Genomic DNA, 27346 nt, shown 5'->3' with positions numbered 1-27346 from the left:
GGGGGCTCTGTGAGCCCTGTGGACCCTTGCATGCCCTGCCCTCCCGACCTCCTACGGCACTCTCACCGGGGGTCCTGCCACCCACAGCCACCCCGGAGGGAGCACTTCCAGACACCGTGGGCTCGCCCTGCTCCTGAGACCAGGCCAGCCCCTGCGGCTCACCCCACGGTCTCCACCCACCGTTCTTCCCTCTGTGGGTGACCCGTTCCCTGTGGGTCCATTCCTACCACCTGAGGGCGCACCCCCCTCTCCTGGAAGCAACCGACACCACAGAGCGGGGCCGGGATGCACCCCTGCGGCCACCACTGGCCTCGGTTCCCACTCCGAGCCACAGCTCCCCCCGAGCCCCCACACACTTGGCTGCGGGCCCCCGCCCTGTGAACCCTGGCATAGCCCCGGCCGCAGCCTCCCCGCACCCACACGCATCACGTGCTCACTGTCCCATCTCCGTCTCCCACTGCAGCGCCGCCTGCAGGCTCCTGGCCTCCATCCGGACCTCCACCTGAGACGGTGCCCATGGGTCCACGCTGGCACCCCAGCGGCCCATGTGACGCATGCCCACGGACAACCCGAGTGGGCCGAGGCTCAGCTCCCGGTCCCTCTTCCCACCCTCCGTGGTCTTGGGAGACAGACCCACCCACCCTGCAGCTGCCCCAGCCTCGGCCCCGAGGTGCCCACGGACCCCGGTGACACCACCTCACAACAGCTCCAGACAGCTGCTTCTCATCTCCTCCACACCACTGCTCAAAAGTCACCCTCCTGGCGACACCTCACGGGCCACCCCACTGAAAACAGTCACTCTCCTCGCACCACATCTCAGAGGCCCCCGACTTCCTGTCCCCGCTCGTGACCAGCGGACACACCGTGGTGGTGCCACCCCCCGCCAAGCCGTGTGCCCAGGGCTCTGGGACACCCTCCTGGCCCTGCCTGACACGGAGTCCCAGGAGAGCCGCAGCCACGAGGCACAGTCAGTCACGCAGCCCAGGACAGGTCCCCAGGACAGGACCTTCCTGCCCAGACCCGGAGGGGGAGCTGGTGAGCCCGCCCCCCAGCCCCAGCCCAGCCTTCGGTGGCCACAGCCTCGGGATGCCTGAGCCAGGACCAGCCTGCCGACATACTGCCAAGTGCACAGGGCAGCAAACTAGTCACGGTCACCGTGAAGCTCTGTGGTCATGTTACCATGGCAACAGATGGCCAAAGCACCCGCCACACTCTGCTGGCACTTACCGCCTGTCTCCCCCCTCTGGAATGTGCACCCCGGCAGTGCAGGGGCCTCACCTGTCCCACTCACAGCCGGAGCCCCCGGTCGGCAGCAGCGCCTGGCCCAGACCCGACGCCCAGTGCAGGCGGGCGCGCCGGAGACCGCAGGGCACGCACAAGTGTCTGCTGCCGGACCGGCGAGGTCTGCGGTGTTCGAGCTCCCAGACGAGAATTCCCTTCACCGAACAATGCACACCGCTCGCCCCAGAACACCACGAGCGGGGCGCCGGCGGCCGGCACAGCCAACACCCACGTGGGCGCTCCGACTGCACACGAGAACTCGCCGCCAACAGCCTGCCGCTGAGCAGGGGCCCGGCCAGGAACGCCGCTGTCGACGCAGGTGCGTGCTGTGCGTCATGCAACCTGCTCAGGCGATGAGGCCAGCCAGGGAAACGGTGCCTGCCTTCCCCCCGCCCTTCTAGAATCAACGAGCATGCCCTCGGGGGGGGGGGGGGGGGACACAGACGAGAAAGAGGCAGTGTCACCGAGGCAGCCGCAAGGGCGGGGAGGCACACTCGCAGGGCCGTGCGTCCCAAGTCCACGCGGTCCGGTCACTCGCGGAACAAGCCCAGCGTGAGCCGACCTGCGCGGTCCAGACCTCGGTGGTTCCAGGGTCAGCTGTACGGCAGTCACTCATCCCTGATCACTACTCCGAAACAACTGACTAGCGCTGTGTTGTCCCTAAGAGGTCGCATTTATCAGAACTTCTGTTCTTTAAAAGGGAAGTGTACCTTTAGAGTAACCTTTTACCTAGGAAAAGGAAAACGGGGGAAGAGACAGCATGACCTATCGACCCATCACCCTGCAATGTCTCGATGCCCTCGGGGCAGAGGTGACGCGTGCGGGGGGGGGGGGGGGGGGGGGGGCCACCCAGGAGCGGAGGCAGGCCCTTGCCTTGGAAGGCTCGTCCCGCAGCGCGGCCAGACGGCCCTTCTGGGGGCGCCGCAGCACCGGGCCGCCGCTGTAGGAGTCCACGGGGCTGTCCGCCATGGGGAACCGGAAGTCCGGGACGCTGCCCAGGTGGGGTCGGCTGGAACAGGAAGAACAAGCTGCTGTTAGAGGAAAGTGAGCCCCTCTCTCCGCTGAGCCCGAAGCTGTCGGCGCAGGAGGTCAGTGGGGTCAGATGGGGCTCCACCCTCACTAGCTCCAAGGCAAGCTCCTGCCCACCTCGACGCTTCCGGCCCCTCCAGGAGGGAACCTCGATGTCCCTCCTGGAACCCCGAGGGGAGCCAACTCGGACCCGCGGACCCGCAGATCTGGGGCCCACCTCCGCAGTCCCTCGGCTCAGGCTGCACGGCCCGGGGACACGCCCCCTTCTCCCAGCCAGCCCGGGGCGCACCTGCGCACCACTGGCCCTCAGCTGCTCTGCGACCGGCCTCGCCAGCCTGTCTGCCGCCTCCCGGCCACACAGCCCCGCGTGGCTGTGGCCGTCTCCCTCTGGCAGCCTCTGCACAGCTGGGGCACAGAGCCCCTCTCTGGTCACCTTCCACTGGTGACGTCACGCCGTGGGCTGGCGGACACGCCAAGGCCCCCACTGTCACAACTGACCCGCCACAGCCACTCCTCAAGCTCCCACACCGCCCCGCCCCCACTCCATTACTCAAACTTCCAGGAGCGACACCACAGGGTCCACGCCCCCTGCACCCAATCACCCGCAGATCCCCGCAAACGCACGCCTTCAGTCCCCCAGCGGCGGGCCTGCCTGGGCCACACAGTGACACCGGCCTCGCACCGTTACGGACCCCGAGGACCTCACTGGGCAAGTCGTGCGCCCACCCCACCCGCGGCGCCCTCTCCACGGGCACACGCTCTCCTTCCTGAACCCGCCCTCCCGCGGCTGCGGGCACAGACGGCGTCTAGGCCCTGCCTCCTCACTGACTCCCCTCTCTTTCCCAGAAGGGGGTTCAGCAGGGAAGGCCACAAGACACAGCGGCCCTCCTGAAGGGACTTCCCCACCCCTTCAGTCAGAGTGACCGCCCTGGTGAGGAGGAGGAAGGAAACAGTGGGAGGGGGCCACCCGCCGGCTGCACCCACAGGCCGGGCCTCCCTCCCGCGGCAGCTGCCACTGGGAGGCACGTCCTTAACCTTGAGGCTCCCGGGAGCTGTCACAAAGGGCGGCGTGCAGCACACACACGGCCGCCAACGGCCCCTCCTGCTCCCTGGGCTCTGCCCGCCCGTCCCCACACCAGCAGGCCCGACTCTGCCAGCCCCTCAAGGGGACACCCCCCGACAGGAGCTGACCGACCCCGCGGTCACCCCCTCCCAGGGCCGGCACCGCGTTCCACCCTCCTGCCCGCTGCACAGGGCCGGGCCAGGAGCTGCAGCCAGGGACGCTGCCCCCGTGCAGACGCGGCAGGGGCGGGACGCAGTGGCGCCTGGGGACTGCCGTACCTGTGGTGCAGGGAGGTGCCTCTTAGCCGCACCTGGTCCAGCTCAGCCCTCAAGGCTTCAATGTTCAGTACCAGCTGGTCCTGCAAAACAGCAGACGACACACAGTGCAGCCACCCCGGGACGCAGGGCCCGGCCCGGCCGGCGTGCTCAGGGGCCGCCCGAGCACGTCTCCCCGGGAGCCGCCAGGCAGGCAGACGCTCGGACCACCACGGGGCTTCAGAGACGCCATGAGCGGGGAGAGGCGTCTCCGCACGGAGGCCTTCGGGGCGGAGACACCCCGCCTGTCACCGCGGCCGCGGCCGCACAGAGCGGCGGAGCGTCTTGCCGTGGGGCGCCCCCACCGCTGTGCTCCGTGGCCGTCTTCCTCCAGGCAGGCCGCCGCACCCCCACCACTGGCTCCCCCACCACTGGCGTGCTCGTCCTCCTCCCTCGAGTGGCGAAGCAGTAAGGAAAACCAACAGCTCGAGCCCCTCAGCCAGCTCCGGTCCGTGCCGCCCACCTGCCGACCGCACCGCCACACGGGCCACTCAGCCCCGGGCGGGCCGGCCCAGCGGGGACACGCTGCGACACGCCCTGGGCCCCACACTCAACGTGAGGAACAGCACGTGGCGTAGTTTGCTGACTTTGTGTCACACGCCGGACTCCCGTTCTGACTATGTTGGGTCCGATTACACTGATCCCACCCGCTGCTTCTCGGTGTGCTGAGCGCGGCCACCAGGACGTGCTGCTTATGCCCGCAGCTCACGGGGCTTCCCGCCGGCCCGCTCTGCTCTGGACGGGAGGCCCGTGTGCGGCCCCGGTGGTCATACGAGGCCAGGCGGGAGGCCCACCTGGGACCCCGCGCGCCGCCAGGCTCAGAGCCCCCACCCCCTCCAGGAGCGGTGGGCTCGCCAGGGAGCGAGCGCAGCCCAACCCCGCTCCCCCGGGTTCGAGCGACGGGGAGGCTGAGGTACCTTATCGTTCTGAGTTTCTTCTAGTTGCTTTTTTGTACTTTCAACTTCTCGTAACAGAGAATTCTGGAAAAGACAGAGACAGTGCCTCAGCATCGGTTCTTAAAAACGTCCCAGGTCCCCCCGCACGGCTGCACTCCTGATCACAGTGACGGCGCACCCCGGAAAGGAGCGGCCCTGTGGGCGCGCCGGAGCGCAGGGGCTCCAGAGGGACAGGCGACGGCGAGGCCCGAGCGGCCCCGAGCCCGTGCACAGCGTGCTTCCTCGCCCGCTGGTGCGCCGCGTGGCGTGCGGTGCCCTCACTCCCTTTCGCCAGTCACGCCGGTCAAGGGACTTCGGGCACTGGGGAAACTTGACCCGAGTCCCCGGGCACCGCCGACCACTGTAAGTGCTGATTGGCACGGAGCCCCCCACCCAGCCGTAACGAGCAGAGGCCTGAAGTGTCCATCACCTGACCTGACCTCTCGGGGACCGTCTGCTGACTCCTGCTCTGGGGTCAGAAGGGCGCCCGGTTTCCCGGCACACAGGCTGTGCGGCGGGGCCGTGGCCCATGACCGTGGGCTCGGGGGCGGGCGGCAGCCGGCACGGCCCCCACTGTGGACAGGTGTGCCCGCCTCCCGCGAGGCCGTGCAGCACCGCGGCGCCCCGAGCCCCGGGAGCCAAGCACCACCCCCGCCCCCGTCAGGTGTGGGACGCGCCCGTGACAGCTGACCTTGTCCTCCAGGGCGGCCATCCGCTCCTTCAGGTGCAGCTGGAGCCTCTCGTTGGACTCCGACAGCAGCTTGTCGACCGTGTCCGAGAGGCGCTTGTTGTGCTCCTCGTTCATCTTCTCCCTCTGCCGTGCCTGGGGCGGGAGGCAGGCGCTCAGCCGGCGAAGGTGCGGTCTGCCCTGCGCGGGCGCCAAGGACCCGGGCGGGAGCCACACACACCGCCGTGCCCTCCGTGTCCTTCCCACCGCCGCCTGCGGCGCCTGTGCGACCCCCAGGACCCCTCGCAGGTGCAGAGGCCCCTAAGGAGAGACCCCTCGGGGCGTGGGAGCGGGGCCCGTTATGAAGCGTCAGGTGGACTCGGGAGGCGGGTAGGCAGGCGGGTGGGCGCACACGGGGGACGGTGCTCGGATGGGCACCAGCGGGCTGCACCGGGGGAGGGGCGCTGGGCCTGCCCTCAGGGAGGGAAAGGAACGCAACCCACAGAGCAAAGGGAAAAAGATTCACGCGGAAAAAAGTTAGTAGAAAGACTTTCACTCATTTTTCTCTACAGTCCTACACCACTTGAACCTTTTGTAATAAAAATCTTATTGAAAACTGCCAACTAGCCTAAGTAACTTGAAAACGCGATACCAAAGCAGGTAAGTCTGTCCACTGACAGTTCCATAAAGCCGTCGTCCCTTTTTCCACGGGGCGCCCAGCTCTGGGCATCTCTGGGCCACACTGGACGGGGGAGAACTGCCAGGGACCACGCGTGAGAGACACACGAACATGAGCCACAACTGACGAGCGGAAAAAAAAGGTTCTAAATAAATTTCTAATTTTGTTATCAGGCCACACTCACAGCCAACCTGGGCCGCAGGCGACCCACGGGCCATAGGTGGGACGCCCCTGGAAGCCTGCTGCCCCCCGCGTCCGGCGTGGCCACGACAGGGGAGTGAAGGGACAGGGGCTGTAGGCAGGCAGCCCACGTCCAGGTGGCCCAGAGGCAGTGCCCGCTGGGGGTGCTCCCCCGGCTGGAGGGCAGTATGGCCAGGGCTGAGAGGCACCTGAGCCACACTGCCCAGGCAGCGCTACCCACGGGACTGCACTCTGGGGTCCCCCTGTAAGCAGCAGGTGCTGGCACCCCCTTTCCTCCTGTGGCCGTGGCAGGTGTAGACAGCACCTGAAGTCAGGCCCACCGGGCCCTGGCCACCATCTGCAGGAGACCGCGCACCACACAAGCACGAGCATCCAAATGCTCCCCACACAGGGCCCGCAAGGTGGACTGTGAGTGTCCTGCGTTGTGAGCAGAACCCACTGCAACACGAGTCCTGCAAAACCATCTCCACCGGCTCTCCAAGTGATGGAGCATGCCGTGAGCAGGCAGAACACCAGTTCTCCAAAAGGGGAGCCTGTGCACGAGCCCGTGCGCACTGTGCCTATATGCACACGTGTGCACACGCCTGTGTGTGTATGCACCTGTGTACGTATGTGCGATTGTGTGCATACACCTATGCACGAGCTTGTGTGTGCATGTGTAAGTTTGTGTGCACGAGCCTGTGCAGAAGCTTGTGTATAGCGTGTACCCAGGGCTGTGCGTGCCCAAGTCTTTGTACACATGTGCATGACCCCTTGGTGTGTGTGTGCTCGAGCCTGCACACATAAGCACGTATATGAGGCTGCGTGCCTGTGCGTGTGTGTGCACTGGGAGGCCGGAGACTGCCTGGCACGTCACCCCTCGACCAGAGTTGGATTGTCGCTGCATGGAAGCTTGCATGTGGGCCTGGTGACCCACGGCCATGGGCGCAGGCTCCGGGGGACACGGTGTCTGGCAGCTGTGCACTGAGGCTGCAGGGCTGGTGCCGGCCATCCTGGACCCCGACATGCCACGAGGACACCTGACGGACTCCTCCGGAGGAACTCCCAGGATTCGCCTGACACGCCACCGCTGCCACGGTCTCCGGGCTGTTCTTTGTCAGCACAGCGTGGTCACGAGGACCCTCCTGCCCAGGCGTGTCTGACCTACTCTGAGCTTTGTGTCTGCAGTAACCATCTGGTGTTTTGGGGACAGAAGCCCGGACCGTGACCTGAACTTGGGACTTAGTGCCACGTCCTAAGCCGGCAGACTCTGGTGCAGCCCAGTTTCAGGGGGCCCGGGCAGCACTGCAGGCGTGTCTGAGGAGCGCCCCAGGCCCGCCCCGTGGGGCCTGACGTGGCTCCCCTGCCAGGACCATCAGGGTGGCTGCCAGCCCCCTGGACGTGGAGGCCCCCCGCCCCCGCAGGACTGCCTGCGGGGCCAGGTGCTTTCCTGCTGCCAACGCGACCTACGGTTGTCCGCGTGGCAGAGCGCCCACGCGGCACAGGCGCCAGGAGAAGCACACGGCGGGAGCGGAGAAGGGGGCAGAGCTGGGAGAAGAGAGCCGAGCCCCCCGTACCCACCACATCCCCCGCCCGCCTGGCGCTGGAGCGCCTGCCGGTCACGTACCCGCTGCAGCTCCTGGTTCTTCTCCTCCAGCTGCGCCTCCATCTGGCGCAGCCGCTCCTCGATGTTGCCGTGTCTCTCTTCGGCCTGTCGGCAAGAGCAGTGTGACTCCCCGGTGGTGACGGGACGCTGGGGGCCGCACGCGCACACTGACCACAGCAGCAGCAGCAGCAGCAAGCACACCATGCGCCATGCGGACGCGTCCCCCGGGCGCCCTGGAAGCGTTCCCTGGCGTCCACCGGCACGTCCAGGGCGCTGCGCGGGAGGCGGCCGACCCCTCCTGTGCGGCCCTGGGCACGGCTGGAGGGGACAAGCTGTGGGAGGGAACGGTGCCTCCCGCCCCACGCCCCGTGCCCAGGCTCTCTCAGGCCCCCCGCCCCGAGCCTGTGCGGGGGTGTGCGTGGGCGGCGGCGCAGCGAGCACGGCCCGGCGGCGGCACGGCTACCTTCCTGAGCTGGGAAGTGAGTTCGCACAGTTTAGCGTCCTTAGCGGCCGAGCTCCCAGAAGACAAGAGGTCGGACTACAAGGCCGACCGGGGACAGGAGAGACGGCAAGGGAGAAGAGAGACCGAGACTTTACACGCAGGTCACGACGGAAAGGGAGAGCTTCTGCCACAGCCGTCAGCAGGAAATGCGCTCCACAGGAGGCCCGTGAGCGCCTGGCGGCACCCCACCAACCCGAAGCTGGCCGCACAACGGCAGCCTGCCTGTCCCCCGCCCTCCTCGCCTGTCCCTCCCGGCAGCGTGTGCGCTGCAGCCAGCCAGACACCACCACCACCAGCCGCTGCTCCCACGGGGGCCGCCGGGCCGGGCCGGGCCCCGGCACGCAGGCCCTCACCCTCCTCGGCCTGGTGGGGCGGGGCAGGGTGGCTGGGGCCATGCCGGCCCTCCTGTGGGCACCGCCCAGCTGAGCACTTGGCCACACGGCGGGCGCCCTGATCTGCCCTGTCACCTGCCTGCGTCCCCCCCAGGGGGACACCTGCAAGGGCGGGGGCCACGTCTCGCACAGGCCTGGCCGGTAAGTGCTGAACTAACAGGTGAGTCACTTAAAACCCTCAGACTCGTTCTGTGTTCACAATAGCGCGGCCTCTCCCGTCCGAGGCACCCCTCCCCCTTCCCACGGAGCTGCCGTGCTCAGCTCTGTGCTGGGCGCGCACCCCCGGGAGCAGGGACTCCGTGACCGCCCCCACGGGGACAGACACGCACGGCACACAAACTGGAGGGGAACTGACACGGGACACACCGGACAACAGGAAAGGGGGGCACCGTCTGACACCTGGGAAGCGCTCCAGCCCCAGAGGAAACAGCACCAGAAGCCAGTCTGGCTATCCCGGACAGCCCCGAAGCCCCAGGACCGACGAGGCCCAGGAGCGACCCGCCCTCCCGGCCCACCCCCACCGCGCAGGGGAGGAGGCCCAGGGCGGCACCTTGGAGAGGGCGGCCACCCGCTGTGCCAGCTCGGCCTCCACCTCCGGCAGCGTCTCCGCCTTCCGCAGGGTCTGCTGCAGCTTCTGCTCCGCCAGCTCCAGGCGCTCCTGCAGCTGGCGGTTCTTGTCCTCGGTCTGCGGAGAGAACGGGGGGCGAGTGGGAGGGGTCCTCCAGCCGCGTCCGCTGTGGCACTGGCGGCAGGTCCGAGCGCCGCCACCCACCCACCCAGCGCTCAGGCAGCTGCCCCCCACCAACGCCCTCCCGCCCCAGGGGGGCCCCCCGCCCCCGCTGTCTCGGGCCAGAGCGCTGCCCTCCTGGAGCGTCGCTCCTCTTCGGGAGGAAGCCCTGCTCCCTGCGGCACCCGGTCATTCTCTGGGGCCGTCGGGCCGTCTCCCCATCCCCCCGCCCCCGACAGCTGACCGCCGCGGCCTGGAGCCGCAGCACGGCTTTCGTCTCCTCTGCAATGCTGGCCTCCCAAAAGTGCGCCTTGAAACGCCTCTCAGGTCACTTTTGTAAACGTGTGGCTTTTCTTTTCAAAAAACCCTCCTACTCTGGACAACTCCGACACAGGGAACTCAGACAAAAGGATCTTGGGAAAGCGCATGCAGAAGGCGCCTGCAGGTGCGGGCTCCCGCGGGCGGGCGTCGGTGTCCCCGCAGCCCATCCCCCGCGGGCGAGTGCCCGCGCACGCGGCCCGTCGTGCTTTCCAACCCGACTCGCATCTGTGGGCACCGGGCCTGCTCTCCAATGCCACAACTTACAGCGGCTGCCTAACGGTCAACCCTTTTTATTTCTGGCCCTAACGACACACTCTACGGCACGCCAGACGCACCCACTCCACCTGTAAGAATCGGGCTTGGCTTTTGCGGCTCGCCCCTGACTGCCCGGCTCACCCCACTGCCCGCGCCTCCGGAGGACGCACAGCGGGGTGGCAGCGGCTCGCGAGGCCACAGGAGCTCCCTGCGGGCTGCGGCTCCGCCTCCGCCCTTCCCGCGCTAGCACACCGACCCCAGTCTCGCAGGAGCAGCGAGTGCTTCTGAGTTCTCTGCCCCTCTCTGTCCCTTTGGTGAGGAGTGCCGACCAACGGCAGGTTCACGTCCGTTTGAAACAAGGCAGGAGGAAGAGCCAGGAGCACAGCTCCGTGAACCGGAAGACCCACTGCTGCGTGTCACAGCAGCAGGGGTCACAGGAGAAAGGCAGAGGGCAGACCCGCGCCGGGGGAGCCATACCTGCCGGCGCGCGGCCTCCTTGTTGGCGATCTCGTTCTCCAGCCGGTCGTTGAGGTCGTGCACGGAGGCGGCCTCGCGCTGCGCCGCCAGGTAGCGCTTCTCCAGCGTGGTGATCCTCTCCTCCATGTCCTCCTTCTGGGCCGCGGCCTGCGCGGGGGCAGCACAGAGCATAGGGATGTGCGTGAGGGGAGAAACGGACTGACCCGGACCTGCGGGTCAGACATGAAAGCCGCGTCCCCCGAACTGCACGGACAGGGGTGACAGCGTGGATGGGCGCGCGGCAGACACCGACGTCCCTGCGCTCGAGTGCGCGTCAGCGGGAAACCCCAGCACAGCGGAGGCGGCAGGAACGAGGCGGCCGCCAACCGTGCTCTGCCCGTGGAGACCTCAGGGAGAGGAGACTGGACCACCGACTCCGGGAGGCCGCCTGCCAGCCGCACGGCACCGTTCTGTTTGCTGCGTGCGTGCAACGGCCCGGGGGTTGCACATGACGGGGGGCATGAGGGACGAGGCGCGAGCCGGAACAGCCGCACACATCCCCGGCCCCGGAGCTCCCGGGGAAGGGGGGCCTCACCTCGCGCGCGTCCCGCTGCAGCTTGGTGTTCGCCTCCTCCGACTTGATGAGGTCCTTCCGGGCCGTGTCCAGGTCCTCCTCCAGCTCCGCCACGTGGGAGGACAGGGTGGCCAGGCGCTCCTTCATCTGCCCTTGCTCCCGCGACTGCTTATCGATGACCTCCTGCAGCTCCACGACCTTCGCAAGGTCCTCCTCGTGGCTCAGGGAGCCATCCGAAGATCTCTGACGGGGGAAGTTCTTAGGTAGCTTGTTTGACGAGCTGGGAACCAAGCCCTTCTGGGAAACTGGCAGAGTCAAAACTGATTTATGGGCCCCGGCTGGTGTGGCTCAGTGCACTAAGTGCCGGCCTGTGAACCAAAGGGTCGCCAGTTCGATGCCCAGTCAGGGCACATGCCTGGGTTGTGGGCCAGGTCCCCAGTAGGGGGCGTGTAAGAGACAACCACACACTGATGTTTCTCACTTTCTTTCTCCTTCCCCCTCTCTCTGAAAATAAATTAAAGATAGATGAAAGCATCGTGTAAAAAACCGATCTATGCCAGCTGCTGGACTGCAGGGTGTGCACGAGCACATGTGAGCATGTGAGGCCTTGGTGTAGCTGCAGCCGCAGCCCTCCCGGCAGCCCTGCACACATGGCAGCCCCGGGAGCCCAGGGACCAGAGCGGGGCACAGAGCACCCCAAGACTTGCCTTTCCATTCGTGCTCGGCGTGCTTTCTGGCTCGTGGTTCATGTCAAGCACCCCGTCCGCCAGTGTTTTCTTCTGATTGTTCTGCTCTTTAAGGATCATCAGCTAAAACCACAGAGTGGAACGTGAGAGCAAAGGAGTGAGTGAAGGCAGCAGGACTCCTTTTGGAAAAACACAACTACGAACTGCGAACACGAGATAAAATCAGATACATGGTGATGTCACTCATCCTGGATGTAACCAGGTTATTAATAAAATCAGAATTCACCGTCTGCTGGGCAAGCGAGTCCTGAAGAGACCCTGCAACTCGGAAATGAAACTCCAGTTCACGTGACGTTAACATGACCCGGAGGGGCTGGTCCCCACTCTGAAAGGCCAACACCCTCTGGTACCCGCTGCTCCAGTTCCCCTAATTCTTTTTCAAATCCAGGTAAAAACGCAAAGCCCTCACGTCGAGCCACGCGACGGCTCCTCAGGCTTACCTCCTTGTGCGTGGCACCCAGCTCTTCCTCTAACAGGCTGCACCTTTCCAGTGCCACTCGTAAGCGCTCTCTCACCTGGAAGTTCAAGGGGCGGACTTTGTGCGTGCGTGTTTATTTAAGTCTTAACGAACAGTTACTCTAATACCCTATTACTGTAATACGACATAATAGAATAACGTAATGTCTTTCACTGACGTTAATGTTTGCCTAACAGCTTAATAGCTTTAAGTTTTAGAAAAATGTTCCCCCTAAATGTACTATCCAATCCTTAATAACAAATCAATAAACTGAACAGCATACGTTTTAAGACATCAATGCCAACCAACACTCTCTAACTACACAGAACTCTGTCTTCCCACGCGAACAGTTCAGAAGAACTCGCAAGCTGCTCCATGGGGCGTGCGCAGGCCCGCCTGGTGACACCGCGTGTCCAAGTCCAGAACCGCCACCTCGCGGCTCGTGGTACCTTTTCGTCCAGAGCTTTGTGGTGCTCGAACAAGGACTTGAGCGCCTTGAGGACCTCCACCTCGCTGGACACGCCCGCCGGGGACTGGGCCTGCCTCTTCACCACGGTCATGCGCAGCGAGCGCTCGTGCCGGGAGACCAGGCACTCCAGGTGCTCCAGCAGCAGCTGCAGGAGAGGCCGAGGCGGGCGGGTCACAGAGCACTCCGGGCACCACCCACCCCGAATCTGGGCAAACGGCTCCCTCCGCTCTCATGCCTTCGTCCCGGGACGAGCTGGACCCCTCTCCGTCCAGTGTGCCGTCAGACCCAGCCCCCTCCGACGGGCTCAAGCACCAGCCCTTCTCATCCCGCGCAGGGAGCAAGCCCGAGCACACCGGCCAACCCGGCCCGGGGGTGTGGGGCGCCGCACTGGAAGCCAGGCCGCGCCAGAGGGAGGGTGGTCTTTGGAGGCGCCAGGCTCGGACCCCGGCGGTGGCCCCGAGGCAAAGGCGCGCCCAGCGAGGGCCCCCCACTGACCCGGGTGTTGTTCCTCTCTGCCTTCAGCTCGGCGATCTCCTCCTCCCGCTCCAGGAGCTGCTCCCGGCACACGTTCAGTTCCTTCGTCAGCGCTGCGAACTCCTAGGGGACGAGGACAGGGGGGCGGGCCCTTTAGGACGGACTTCCGTCCGGCCCACGGCCGGCCAGAGGGACGCCGGTCCCACTCCAGGGGAGGAGGGGTCCGACCAGGAGCCCGGGACCACACCGGCCCCCTGAACGCAGACCGCCTGCCAGGTTTCAGAGGAGCAAAACTCCTCCGGGGTAATTAAAATGACGTGCCAGTGCTTCTGTATGTTTTAAAATGCCTCCCTCTAAAGGAAAAAGAAAGGATGAAGGTTCACTTCGTCATCTGACATTCAAACTATGAGAAGTGGCTGATCCAGGTAATTCCACACAGTCTAGGTACAAACAGGTGGCAGGTGGCAGTTCACCCACGAACCAGTTCCTTGACGGCAGAGTGAGCTTCGCCGCCGAAACCGCCCTCCTCAGGACCTGACGGGCAGGGCTACCCCGAAGCCCGTCTGACCCAGGACGCGCAAGCGAGATACCTGAAAAGCCGGCGACAAGACTAGCATTAAAGGATTCACTGTCCCTCGAGTGCTCTGGTTCTGAGAGGAGCGAGCTGGAGGGTGAAGGGGCGGGCGCTCCCTCCTTCCGACGGGTGAGCCGGAGGCGAGTGCGGGGCCGAGGAGACGGCAGCGGTGGCGCAGCCCAGGGACCCCGTCAGCCCCCCGGGCCCCAGGCGACACTTTCAGGCCAGCTCCACGGGCCGCCTCGCCCGCAGACCCCAGCACACAGGCTCTCGTGTTCACACGTCAGGGCTCCAGCAACGGCCCCGCCTCCTGCACGGACGCGCAGCCGCATGGAGCCTCAGCGTGGACGGGAGGAGGGACGTGCCGGACCTTTGGGTTTGCACACCGCACGCAGGACCTGCCGGCAGGAATGTGCTCGCATGCAAGCTCCGGATTCACTGCTAAGCTTTCGGAAGAACAAGTATTTCCGTGGTTTGCACAAGAAAATGACCCTGGGATGCACATTCCTTCCAGCTTGAACCCTTTCTTCTAACCGCCCACGACTCCTTCCTGAATGGGCCTCTTCTACCGCTCACTCAGGTGACCGGCAGACACGCCCCGCCCCCCGCCCCACTTGACGTCAGAAAGGCCATGTTTCCAGTCTGGGGCCCTCACACTCCTCCTTGAAACACAGTGAAGAGCGCCAGGCACCACGTGGGGTCCCAGGGACAGTGCAGCCAGAGTGGCGGGCGGGCACTGTGGGGCCATGGACCCCCCCCACACAAGCTCCCTCTGTGGGCCCGTGGACACCAAGTGCAGCTGCTCCGACACAGAAAGGACCCAGTCGAAGGCGGAGAATGCGTGCAGGGCCCGGGGAAGCTGCAAGTGACACAAACGTTCTCAGCTAAAGAACCCAAATCCCGCATGTCCGGGCCGGCGCCGGGCCTCCCTGAGGCTGAGTCTGGGGCCCATCCTGCCCTGCGGAGCAGGACTCTGGGCCCTGGCACTGTCGCCCCGACGGGATTTATCGCCCGCGGGCTGTGCGGGAGCGCCCAGGCCTCTCCGGGGCGCAGCACCCCCCCACACAGCGGGCACGGAGCCGCCCCTGCCTCCCAGCGCTGCCCACAGACAGTGTGCCCGACGGTGCTGCCGCAGCCTCGGGGAGACCCTGCACGCCACAGGGCACAAGGGCAGCAGGTGCCGGCTGTTCGCTCGTTTAATCCCCAAATGGCTGAGTGTCCGGCCTTCGGCTGGTGGCTGACCCATGGCGGACACTCAGCGAACAGCCGCTAATAAAAGGACCACTGCCCTGGCCAGCGTGGCTCCGCGGCCGGACCGTGGTCCCACGGGCTGAAAGGTCACAGGTCGCAGGTCAGGGCGTGTGTCCGAGGGGCCCAGTCAGTGTGTCTCTCCTTGCCCTCTCTGCACAAGCGCGCATGCGCTCGGGTGAAGACTGGAGAGGAGACACGAATACCGCAGTGACTGTCCTTACCTGCCCGAGGAGAGTGCCGGGGCTCAGAGACGAGGTGAGGGCCGAGGAAAGGGAGGCGCAGGTCCCGTGGACAGCTTGCGCGGACCACTTTCCCGGCTGACTTACCCACCTTGACCTACGGATACCGGGGGGAGACGGGGTGGGGGAGTCTACCTGCAGACAGGTAGCGACACTCGGCCGGGTGCCTGCTCTCCGACTGCCCGCTGCAGGCAGCCTGGAGGGGCCAGCGCGCAGCAGCCAGCCACCCCACTGCCGGCGTGCCTGCGGCGGGGCAACAGTCTACCCAGGGGCTCCTCGGCCCTCCGCATCGACCACATTCCACCCTCAGTCTCAGATCAGACAGCCCAAGTCAGCAGACCACCCAAGATGCCGCTCTCCTGCCACAGGACACCTCGTGCACAGCTGTCATTCACGGCTGCTCGAAACCATCTTGGGGGGCGGGGGGAGGAGGAGCCTGCCCTGGCTGTTGCTGATGCTGCTGCTTCCCAACAACAAACACCTGGGTCCCACAGGCCGGAGGGGCGGCTGCTGAGCCGCCCGCGCTGGGCGCCAGCCCCCTCTCTCCAGCTCCCGGCCGCGGCTCGGCCGCCCCAGGCCAGGCTCGGAGGACCCGCGCGCACAAGGCTGTCGCTCCTGGCCTTCCTCCCTTCCCACCACCGGTCCCATGAGTCTGCTGCGGCCGGTCTCCTCCTCCCCGGGAGTCAGCGGGGTGCCCTGCGGCCCCGGCCCGTGCCCAGTGGGGCTCGTCCGCTGTGGGGCTGCGCGCTGCCGCTGAGCACAAGGGACTGGCAACCCAGTTCTTGGTCTTTTTCCTCTTTGATCAACTTAAGTCTCGCTGTCCCAGTCTAGTTCGGTGGGTGAACCATCTACAGTGCCAAGGTGTTTCCTGACTTTCCTTTGCTTTAATGTATTTTATTAACTACACTATTACGGCCGTCCCATTTTTTCTCCCCCCTTTCCCCCTCAGTCCTGCACCCCCTCCCACCGGCATTCCCCCCCTTAGTTCATGTCCACGGGTCATACATGTAAGCTCTTCAGCTTCTCCATTTCCTACACTGTTCTTACCCTCCTCCTCTTCTGTTTTCTACCCACCATCTATGCTTCTTTTTCCTGTACCTTCTCCCCTCTCTCCCTTCCACACCTCGCTGATAACCCTCCTGCGATCTCCATTTCTGTGTTCTGTTCCTGTTCTAGTTGTTTGCTTAGTTTTGTTTTTTTAAGGTTCAGTTGTCGATAGTTGTCAGTCTGCTATCATTTTACTGGTCGTAGTTTTGATTTTCTTTTTTGTAGATAAGACCCTTTAACATTTCATGTAACGAGGGCTTGGTGATGATGAACTCCTTTAACTTGACCTTATCTGGGAAGCACTCTATCTGCCTTTCCATTCTAAATGAAAGCTTTGCTGGGTAGAGTCATCTCGGATGTAGGTCCTTGTCTTTCATGACTTGGAATGTTCCTTTCCAGCCCCTTCTTGCCTGCAGGGTTTCTTTTGAGAAGTCAGCCAACAGTCTATGGGCACTCCTTTGGACGTAACTGTCTTCTTTCTTCTTGCTGCTTTTAAGATTCTCCCCTTATCTTTAATCTTGGGTAGTTTAACTATGATGTACCTTGGTGTGTTCCTCTTTGGGTCCAACTTCTTTGGGACTCTCTGAGCTCCCTGGACTTGTATGTCTATTTCCTTCGCCAGATTGGGGAAGTTCTCCTTCACTATTTGTTCAAGTAAATTTTCAGTTTCTTGCTCTTCCTCTTCTCCTTCTGGCACCCCTATGATTCGGGTGTTGGAACATCCCAGGGGTTCCTAAGCCTCTCCTCATTTTTTTTCAATTCTTGTTTCTTCATTCTGTTCTTGTTCAATGTTTATTCCTTCCTTTTGCTCCAAACTGTTGATCTGAGTCCAGGTTCCCTTCCTGTCACTGCTGGTTCCCTGTGCATTTTCCTTCATTTCCCTTTGTGCAGCCTTCACCGCTGCCTTTGCTTTGCAGCTGTACTCACGCATGTCCGTGAGCACCCTGCTCACCAGTGGGTTGAACTCCGCATCTGCTAGGTTGGCTATCTCTTCGCTTAGTTTTTTTTTTTTTTCTGGAGCTTTAACCTGTTCTTTTACTTGGGCCATATTTCTTACTTTCAGTGCACCTGTTATGCTGTAAGGGGCAGAGCCTTAGGTGTTCACCAGGGCGGGGCACCCCCTCACTGCACTATGGTGCTGTATGTGGGGGAGGGGGTCCGAGAGGGAACAATGCCACTTTTTCACCTCTCAGCTGGCTTTTAGTCACCTCCCCTGCTATCCACAAGCAAACTGAACCCTCTGAGGTGCTGATTCCTGGGTAGGTGGGCTTGTGTACATTCTAGGACCCCGTGGACCCCTCCAACAAACTCTCTGGTGAGACTGGGAGTTTCTCCCACCGCCACACCCCCACACCCCCACAGGTTTTTCCAGCCAGAGGTTCTGAGGCTGTATTTGCCCGGTGCTGGAACCCTGGGTGGTGTGGCCTGTCTCGCTCCCCAGTTCTTCCTGCAGGATCATCCTGCGTGAATGTGGGACCACCCGGTTCACCAGCCACGTCCGCCAGCCACCGCCTTGCCACGCCCTCTCTGCCCTTCCTGCCGGTCTGAGTGACTGTTCCTCCTTCAACCCCTCGGTTGTCGGGCTGCCACACCGTTGGAGTTTCCGGCAGTTCTTCTGTTTTTAAACTGGTGGCTGTCCTTCTTTCAGTTGTGCAGGGAAGTGATGCGCTTCTACCCCCGCTCCACCCTGGCCAGAGGCCATGAGGCAGCTCTGCAGCAGGGTCTCGGTGCAGTCGGCTCCCTGCCGGGCGCGTGGCAGACGTCAGTGGTCCCTGTCTGCGCGCCCGACACTCGGAGCCCACGAGAAGCGGCCCACGTCCAGCCTCGAGGCTCGCACTCCCCGGCGCCTCCCGCAGCGCGCGGACCGGGTGTGGGCGACGGGCCGATGTGGTGCCGGCTGCGGGGCGCCCCAGCGTGCACGTCCGCCTCCTGTGGGGGGCTTCTCTCACCCCGGGTCTTGCGGCACCCGTGCTGGTTGTCCCCGGCGACGCCCCAGGCCCAGTGCGGGCTGCAAGGGCAACGGCCCCAGCTCACCAGCACGGCGAGACTTCAAGAGGCAGTGGCTCAGAAACACCAGCCAGTCTCCAGTGGAACTCCAACTTTCACGTGCAGGACTCCATAGCTTCAGCGCACCACCGTGTGAGATCAACCTTTATGTTACAGCTGGCAACAGTTTGACACTACACAGGCAGCACGGATCATTAGCCACTTGCAAAGCAGAAAAACCTGGAAATAAGCGATATGCTCCAAGCTCCCAGATTTATTTTCAGAGCAAAATGAAATTTCCTCCTCGGAACAGGAATGAGGTTCTGAGAGCCAGGAGCGAGAGCTCCGGGCGGGCGGGCGGGCGGCCTTCCTGCCGCGTGAGCCGAGTGAGCCCCCATCCAAGTCCGGGGACGCGGCCAAGAGCTTACTTCCAGCCACAGGGAAAACCTACAAAGTGGGGACATTTTGTCCGCATCTTTAAATTGGCATCAGCCGATGCAGCAAAGCCCCGCCTCTGCTTCCTTTCTAGAACAGGCGCCACTACGAGCTGCTCCAGGTGGCAGGGAAACCCAGGACACGTGGTCACCCACCGACCCCAGGTGGGAGGGCAGGGGCGGGGCCGCAAGACTTCTGAGTATGCTTAGTTCTACGGTCCCGATTTTTGAATCACATAAATGTGCTTTGAAAAACAATGAACTCTAAAAAAAATGCAAACCCTGAAATCAAGAATAAACAAAAACAAATGAACCTAATTGTGTATCAAATTTTATATGGTTATGTTATTTCGCATTGCTTTAAAACCCACTGTTTTGCCCTGGCTGGTGTGGCTCAGTGGATTGAACGCTGGCCTGCAAATCAAAAGGTCACCAGTTCAATTCCCCGTCAGGGCACATGCCTGGGTTGTGGGCCAGGTCAGATGTTTCTCTCCCTCTGCTCCTCCCTCCCTTCCCTTCTCTCTGAAAATGAATAAAAATATTTAAATCCCATTATTCTAACTACACCTGACCCTTGAATAATGTGGGGGGGGGGGGTAGCAGCACCAACCCCTCACACACAGCAAAAATCTATGTAAAGCCCGTAACTACTCACAACTACTCTTGACCGGAAGCCTCAGCAATCACACACAACCAGCACACATTTGGCATGTTATGTTGCATACTGTGTTCTCACAAAAGGGAGCCAGAGAAAGTAACATGGAACAAAAAAGCCTAAGGAAGATACACTTGCATGCTGTGTGTGTTCACTGGAAACAGTCCCCACGCAAGTGGCCCACACAGCCCAAACCCACGCTGTTCGAGGGTCGGTGTGCACGCATTCTTGAGCTATATCATTCTAAAACACAAAAGAACTGCAAAACAATTCTAAAACTTCATTCAGTGTGACAACACGGTACTAAAATTCTGGAACTATTCTATGTATACCATAGGGTAAAGAAAATAGCGCTAATATCACTGGAAGACAAGAGATATAAAGTAGCCCTGGCTGGTGTGGCTCAGTGGACTGAGTGCAGGCCTACGAACTGAAGGGTCGCCGGTTCGATTCCCAGTCAGGGCACAGGCCTGGGTTATGGGCCAGGTCCCCAGTGGGAGGTGCTCAAGAGGCAGCCACACACTGATGTTTCTCTTTCTCTCTCCCTTTGCCTCTCTCTAAAAATAAATAACAAATCTTAAAAAACACCTGCAGAGTTTAAAAATTAAAAACAAAAAGAAACAGAGAATAAATTGGGGCAAAGCTAAGTGTTACCTTGTACCGGAACGGTCTTGCTATGGACGTGCGTGTCTAGGTCTGTCCCCCAAACTGACCTGAGAGACGCCGACCCCCACCCTGAGCCAGTCTCGCCCCAGACACTGACTTCTAAACACCTCTCCCCCCGAGAGGAACCAGGGCTCCCGAGGGGCACGCTTTCAGACGAGGCAGGAAAAACACCAAGTGGGCCTGGGACAGACTTCTGCACCAGGAAACAATGGCGCATTGAAAGGCTGACAGCGCCGCGGCCACAGGACGCGGGAGCCAGCCCGAGGGGACAGTGTGAGCGCGCACGGGACACTGCATGCGGTGCTACGGTGCCCTGAAGGACCCCCAGGCAGCGTGCACAGCCCCCGAGAGAGAAAGAGGACGACGGGCCCGCGTCACACGGGGGTGTCGGTTCGTCCGGGAGGAGGGCCAGCAGCTGGGAGGTCACTGCTGGGCAGCTCTCAGCATTGGCAATGGCTCGGACAGGGACGCCATGGACCCTGACACAGCCGGGAAGCGCCCCAGCCACGAGGAGGCCACCACGCCCAGGCTGAGGGCGCCCCCGGAGTTCGGGGAAGAGCAGAGAAAGTCAAAGGGGGAGGGGGTCTGCAGCCACCACCTCCCGGCCCAAGGGAGGCCCTGGAAACCAGCCCCCTCAAAGCGACGCCAGAAACGGGGCAAGGCAGCGAGGCTGGAGGCAGCAGGAGGCGCTAGCCCCCGCAGACAGCAATTACACATTATTCACACTTGGAGATGGCTTCTCACCGGCGCCTGTCACCCTCACAGCCGTCTTCCGACCAGCGAACACTGTGACTACAGTGCGGTTGCTGCAGTGAGCATGCTATGCGTGGGGGTTCCTCTGGGCGGGAGCCCCTTTGCCGGGCGGAAGTGAAACTGCTGGGTCAGAGGACGAGCGTCCCTGAGGGCAGAAGCGGCTCTCCAACAGCAAGCCGGCCAATCACAGGGGGAGGCGTTCTCCGAGAGGACAGCGCCCACGCGGGCCCTCGGCGTGCAGGAACTGCCCACAGCCCGGCAGGGGGGCGTGCTGCTGGAGTCCACTGGTGGAGGACAGGGTCCAGGCCTCCCCCGTGGACCACAGGGGCGGGCGGGACCCGCGTGGGGCGCCCCACAGGACCTGGAGACGGGAGGAGCGGGCAGCGTGGGAAGGAGCAGAGCTGCGTCCCTGGCTTCTGACCGCCGACCCACCGGCTACCCGAAAACTCGACGGTTCCGGCAGCAGGGGCTGAGGCGGGAGGAGACGGTTTAAGCCAATGCCGAGTTTAAGGAGCCCAAAGCGCACCCCCGTGGAGGTCTCCCCCATGAAGGTCTCCCCCGTGGAGGTCTCCCCGGTGGTGCTCAGGCCGGGCGTGAGACCGAGCGGGAGGGGAGGAGCCCCACAGCCGCCAGAACCGTGGAAGGAGCTGCCCCCCACAAGCAGGTGAACACGGCCGGTGCTTCTGGCCGCGCGTCACTTCGCTCGGCCGGAACCGACAGCCGCCCGAGCCTCCGCCTCCCCCACACAGGCAGGAGCGCGTCTGGGCTGCGCGCCCTCGCTGCAGGGCGAGTGTGCTGCCCCCACAGCAGCGGCTGCCCCGCTGCAGGCTCTCCGCGACTGCCTGAGCACGGTGCTGTCTGCACGACACGCACGCACGCGCACGCACGTGTGTGTCATTAAAACACCGTGTGTCTCTGCGTATGAAGTAGAACGGGTGCCATTCTGTGCTTTACGGGATGAGTGAGGTGAAGGGGTTTTCGATTTTTGCCGAAAGCACTAACTCCATAGCCCGACACGGGTGTTGGAAGTGACCGCTCCAGCCCTGGCCGGTGGGGCTCAGTGGGTTGTGTGTCAGCCCGCAAGGTGTCCCGGCACATGCCTGGGCTGTGGGTTGGGCCCCCGTCAGGGGGCGTGCGAGAGGCAACCTATCAAGAAGAAGTGACCACTCTAACCCACGGTTTCTGCCTCGAGTCCCCTCCGGCCCCACCCCCGACCCGTTCTCTAGCAGCACCGGCACGACCTGAAGGCCCCCACACCTCCTCGGCCCTCCAGCCGGGCCCCCCGCAGCTCGCACACGATGCAGACCCCACCTCTCAGCCGGCCAGGCTCTAGCCGACCCCCGGCCACCCTCGCCCGCTGCCCTCTCCTCCCCGCCTTCTCTTCAGGGAGCACTGGCCCCGCCTCCACGGCCTGAGCCCCGGCCAAGGTCTTGCTGGCCCCGGGCTGAGAAAGAGCTCACAGCTGGCTCTGCTCCGCCTTGGGATGTCAGCCCAAAAGTGACCCTCCGAGGCTTTCCCGGGTCGCTCCGGGGTCACAGGTGCCACGGGCAGCCTGCTTCGTGCCGCCTGGCGGTGTCCCTCCTTCCCATTGCTCCCCTGCCGGGGCACGTCTCACAGCCAGTGCTCCCGCGGAGAGGGCTGCACTGTGTCGGCGCCCAGAGCACAGGGCCCTCTGCCTCCTGGGAGCACGGACACCAGGACCCCCAGTGGCCCGTACCCCGAGAGTCAGCCAGGAGCGGAAGGCTCGGTCCCACACAGACCCCTGAAGGCGCGGATGCACAGGAGGAGGAGGCAGGGCTGCCTCCGGAGATGGCAAGCTGTGCGGGTGAGCCGGTGCTGGCGAGCCAGCCGGTGCAACTGTGGAGGGACATGTGGCCGTTCCCGAAGCCCGCAACGCTGCAGCAAGCACGGTCCATCCCGCCGCTGGTCGCTCGCACGATGGAACACTACTCGGCAGAGACAGAGAAGGCACGGAACACTGGCCACCCGGTTCTATGGGACCAGCACAGCCTGGTCACCAAGCCCGGCAAGCAGAAGGTGCCGTCTTTGATAAAGCACCTTCGTTATCAAAGCAGCACTTTCGCAACAGCGTGGACCTGCCGGAGGGCACTGTGCTAGGTGAAGCCAGCCGGGCGGGGAGAGACCAAGACCGTAGGACCTCACCCCCGAGTGGAACCTCATCCACAAAACCAACCAACAAAACAGAACCAGAGGCGGGGAAACAAGGAGCAGACAGTGACCAGAGGGGAGCGGGGGAGGGAGGAAAGAGGCGGAAGGGGCTGGTCAAGGGAATGAATGGCCCACGGACAGCAGCGTGGGGCCTGAATGCGGGGGCAGGGTGGGGGGGCAGGGCAAGAGACAGCAACGGGGCAAATGGGGACAACTGTCATAGAACGATAATAAAAATTTTTTTTAACAAAGATGTCATTACTCCCCATGCAGGTTTATTCATTAAACGCAATCTCAGAATTCCAGCACATTTTCTGGGGAGAGACTGCGGAGCAGGTCCTAAGACATATCTGGAAACAGAGGGTGCGGATCAGCCAGGTAACCCTGAGCCACAGCGAAGCGGGGGAACCTGAATCCCGGGGTGCCGAGACCACATCCGCGGGGTTCACACGGGGTGGCCCTCGTGTAGAGGCAGCAGGAGGGTCGGGGGGCACAGGGGAGACCAGACACAGACCCCCACACACCCGGTGTGTGACAGGGACGACGGGGCCGCGCGCCGGGGAGGTCGTCTTGATCGATCGTGTGGGGCCGACGGGACCTCCATGTACTGCAGGGGGAGAAGCAGAACCTCGGCCCCTACCCGGCACACACACCACCAACCAGCCAGTGTCGGCGGGCTGCAGGTAAAACACGGGAGCTCTCACAGGAAAGCATCCTCACGAACTTCACGGCACCTTCCAGTGAACAAGGGGCATCCGTCGGGCTTCATTAAAACAGAAACTTCTACGTATCAGATGACACCACCAAGTGCCCTGGCCGTGTGGCTCACTTGGCTGGAGAGTTGTCTTGCAAACCAAAGGTCAACTCCCAGTCAGGCACATGCCTGGGTTGCGGGCTGTGCCAGGACAGGGGGCGTGCAAGGCACAACTGACCCAAGTCCCTCTCCCCCCTCCCGTGCCCTCCCTCTAAAACCCGTGAGCGTGTCCTCGGCCGAGGCAGGCACCACAGGGGGAGTGAAGAGGCACCGCACCCGAGGGTAAGAGAAACCCCGCCGTGCTTACTGGGACTCAGCGCGTCTGAGAAGCCCTTGGGTTCAGTCAGAAGCGACAGAGACAGCCCACCCGCAACACGGGCGGGAGACAACCCCCTCACGAGAAAAGAGCCGCCAGCCACAGAACACGCGCAGCGCGGCTCTGCCACACACATGACGCCTGGTCGCCAGGGAAGAGCGTGTCCACTCCGCCCTCCGCGTCCTTCTACCCCTCAGCCTCCAGACCGCAAGGACGAGCGAGCCGGCCAAACCGCGGGTGAGAGGCCCCCGGGGGCTCCCGCGCTGTGGGCGGCAGCACGAACCGGCAGCGCCGCTCCGGGCAGTGTCCTCTGCGGCCGACCACACGCACGCCGTCACTCCTGGAACACACCCGACAGGGACATGCACGTGTGCACGTCCAAGAGACACCGAGGTCTTCAGGGCAGCGCGGCACGCACCAGAAACGGCCCGGACGCCCACGACCGGCAGGAAAGGCACGTCGCGGTGCGTCATCCGCGCCCGAGCCAGCGGACAGCAGGGGCGGACGGGCAAAGCCACGGGAGACCGCGCGGATGGGTCTCACACACGTAACGCCGAGTGAAGTCAGGACCACGGCAACGCAATCGACAGCGGAGCCCGAACCGCGGGCAGCTCTGCGGCCCGGCCGCCGGGCACGGGCAGGAGCAGCTTCCGGGAAGCGTGGGAACGTCCTCTTCCTCCACGCGGCCGGTGGTCGCAAGAGTGTGTCCGCTCTGTGGAAACCACACCGAGCGTGCGTTCACGGTTCGTGAGCTTCTCTGACGCGCGTGGTAACTGGTTTTTAAGGCCGGTGATGACTCACCCACACGATGCGCCGGGAGCACAGACGCCGTCCCTCACCCTCAGGCCTCCTCTCCGGCTACGCCGCCGCCGCCGCACGTGCGGAAATGCCAGCAAAGGGCCACGTCTGAGAAGCGTCTGCTTAGCGGTCCCTGCGTTTCCGACACGCGGGACTCGGCGCGCAGGAGGGGAGGCGAGGTGAGCCACCGTCGCACTCTGGGCTCAGGGAGCGTTCCGGGTCGCACGGACACCCGGTGCCCACCGTGTCCTCGTTTTCCTCCTCCCAAAACGGCCTCGCGTCTGAGCACTCGACGTGCGCTTCAGTGTGCGCGCCTCAAACTACGCTGAAACAGACACGATCACAAAAAAAAAAAAAAAAAAAGCCAGACCAAACCAAGAAACTGACAAGATGTACAAATGCACGGAAATCCTGGCAAAACGTAATCTGACCAATCCTTTGAAGCGTCTCATAATAAAATACGACCTAAAACAACTTGGTAATTTAGAAGACTGAAATGAGAAAAAACTCCATGATTCTCTTCTCCAAAGAAAGGGAACATTATAGCATTAACATCAAACTTCTGCTGCTAAAAAGAGAAACCCAAACGTTTGGCCCAACGACCCCCCAGGAGCGCCGCTTGTGGCCAAGGAGTGCGTCGAGGCCCTCGCTGGCCTGTTCAGGACTTGGCACCCGGACCGCCGGGAGAGGCCGACGAGGCTCACTCGGGTCCACCGGAAAGCACCACCGAGGCAGCCGTCCTGAACCAGTAAACGGGTCTCAGACGCCCAAGCCACCTTCCTATCGCCTGTGCTGCTCTGCACCTTTTACCTGGCGCTCCGGTGACGTCTCCTCCCTCTACCCATCACTAAGGCCCCACTCGGCTCCGTGAGAAAAGGCTGCGAAACCCAGGTCCAGACCTAACGGGCTCAGAGGAACAACTGCAGGGTGAGTCTGAGCGCCGTACTTCTCACCTGCCAAGGAGAGGATTCCAAAGGAATCGATGTCCGGTCTTCCAGTTCCTAGAACAAACGTCGCTGACAAAACACAGGTGTTCTGATGAAAATGGACTGCAAGAGCATTTTCCCTGTGAAATCAACCCTATGTTTCTGTTACATTTCATCAGGAAATGGAAATGCACGATACTACCCGCGGGAAGCACACTTGGTAAGGAGTGGCGGGAGACACCGATGGAAAGGCGCCATGTGGCTCGGCGGCTCCGAGTCCCCTTTCAAAGCCTTTGAGCGCGACCCCAGATCCGGGCAGCGCCTCCAGCTGCCCCGAGGGCCGTGAGTGGTGAGGTGCCTCCCACGACCGACTTTCGGGGCGCACAGTCCGTTCCTCCTGAGTGGGGTAACCCTCAGGAGCCTACTCTGCCTCTGCCTCACAGACACCAGGACCCCGGTTCACGAACGGCTCTGCAGAACGCACATCTGAAACCACCACCACCACCAAGGAGGCGGCACCGCGGGGGAGAGGGGGAAGGAGGGGGGGGGAAGGGGGGGGGGAGAGAGAGAGAGAGAGAGAGAGAGGGAGAGACCGCTCAGTGGGAAGGCACCGAGCAGCCGCATCCGTCCGTACCTGCGGCAGAGCGGTGTTCAGCTGCCTCTGCAGGGAGTCTCTCTCGTGGCTGACCTCATGCAGCTTGCCCTGCGTCAGGGCCAGCGTCTCCTGAGTCTCCCGCAGGGTGTCGAGAAGGCGGTCCCTCTCCTCCAGCATGGAGACCATCAGCTGCTCGAAGTGCGCGTCCGCGTCCGGCGGCGCGGGGGAGCTGGGCCCGTGGCTCCCGCTCCCCCCCGGGGAGCCTTCCGCTTCGCTGATGGTGGGCATCACCTCGCACATCATCTTGAAAGAGAAGAACCCAGGCTCCCGTTATTAAGTGCACGGCAAAGGCTCCGACGCACCTGCGACTTTACAGCTACCTGCGGTTAATCAGTGACAGCCTCCTCGTCAGATCCGACGGCTGGACTCTGGGCACAGCGAACGGGGGAAACGACACCCCCAGACCCTGAACCACAGGGAGACACCCGTTCGCAGGTGAGGATCCAGCGCAGGGGAAGGGAAGACCAAAGGCTGCCTCTCACTTAAAGAACAGACCCTGCGTGTGTTTGCAAAGCTGCACTTCCTAGATGTTGAAAACAAGTGTGCTTCTGTAGCTTTTTTTTTTTTTCTATTTCCCGGTGGGGGAGAGAAAGTGGAAACACACGCCACCCAATCAGGCCCCGGGAAAAGCAGAGACGGAGCAGCCAGCCAGTAAAACTGACGAGCGCAGAACCCATCAGGCCTCTTCCAGGAATGCGTGCCGTCAGCTCCTTGGGGAGGACCGCCGGCCCCCTGGATCCTTGGGCTGGATTTGGGGAGCGCTGAAAGGGCTGGGTTACTTAAGGGCTGGCGGATGTGTTTTTCAGGGCTGCAACAGTTGCCCCGACCATCTAACTTACGGAAGTTAACTGACCCCCCTCCCCCAAAAAATTCCACAGTGGAAATATAGCTGGCCGAGACAGCCGTGGATGGCTGAGAAGGAAAAGTGAAAGGTGAGATATGAGAGGCTATTAGGTGTCTCAAATATAATGACAGGGGAAGGGGAAGGGGAAGGGG

At 63.1% G+C, this 27346-nt stretch overlaps 1 protein-coding gene across 8 annotated transcripts in view; it reads right to left on the bottom strand.

Moving 5' to 3' along the window:
* The window catches only part of PPFIA1 (PTPRF interacting protein alpha 1), a 51789-nt gene that overhangs the window by 23698 nt on the left and 745 nt on the right, over positions 1 to 27346 (bottom strand). For 5 of the 8 annotated variants that reach the window (XM_036029825.1, XM_036029826.1, XM_036029828.1 and 2 more), the window contains exons 2-15: positions 26330 to 26593; positions 13149 to 13250; positions 12634 to 12798; positions 12168 to 12242; positions 11689 to 11790; positions 11003 to 11224; positions 10429 to 10575; positions 9199 to 9333; positions 8218 to 8292; positions 7776 to 7859; positions 5314 to 5445; positions 4605 to 4667; positions 3652 to 3731; positions 2155 to 2290 (exon numbers count right to left, since the gene is read on the bottom strand). In XM_036029825.1, the coding sequence (XP_035885718.1) occupies positions 2155 to 2290; positions 3652 to 3731; positions 4605 to 4667; positions 5314 to 5445; positions 7776 to 7859; positions 8218 to 8292; positions 9199 to 9333; positions 10429 to 10575; positions 11003 to 11224; positions 11689 to 11790; positions 12168 to 12242; positions 12634 to 12798; positions 13149 to 13250; positions 26330 to 26593 (1782 nt within the window). The remainder of the gene's footprint in view (positions 1 to 2154; positions 2291 to 3651; positions 3732 to 4604; positions 4668 to 5313; positions 5446 to 7775; positions 7860 to 8217; positions 8293 to 9198; positions 9334 to 10428; positions 10576 to 11002; positions 11225 to 11688; positions 11791 to 12167; positions 12243 to 12633; positions 12799 to 13148; positions 13251 to 26329; positions 26594 to 27346) is intronic. The other 3 variants (XM_036029832.1, XM_036029830.1, XM_036029831.1) reach the window with 1 other exon arrangement.

The sequence above is a fragment of the Phyllostomus discolor genome, chromosome 6, assembly GCF_004126475.2.
Source record: "Phyllostomus discolor isolate MPI-MPIP mPhyDis1 chromosome 6, mPhyDis1.pri.v3, whole genome shotgun sequence".
Lineage (NCBI taxonomy): Eukaryota > Metazoa > Chordata > Mammalia > Chiroptera > Phyllostomidae > Phyllostomus > Phyllostomus discolor.
This window is presented reverse-complemented; position numbering and strand designations above follow the sequence as displayed.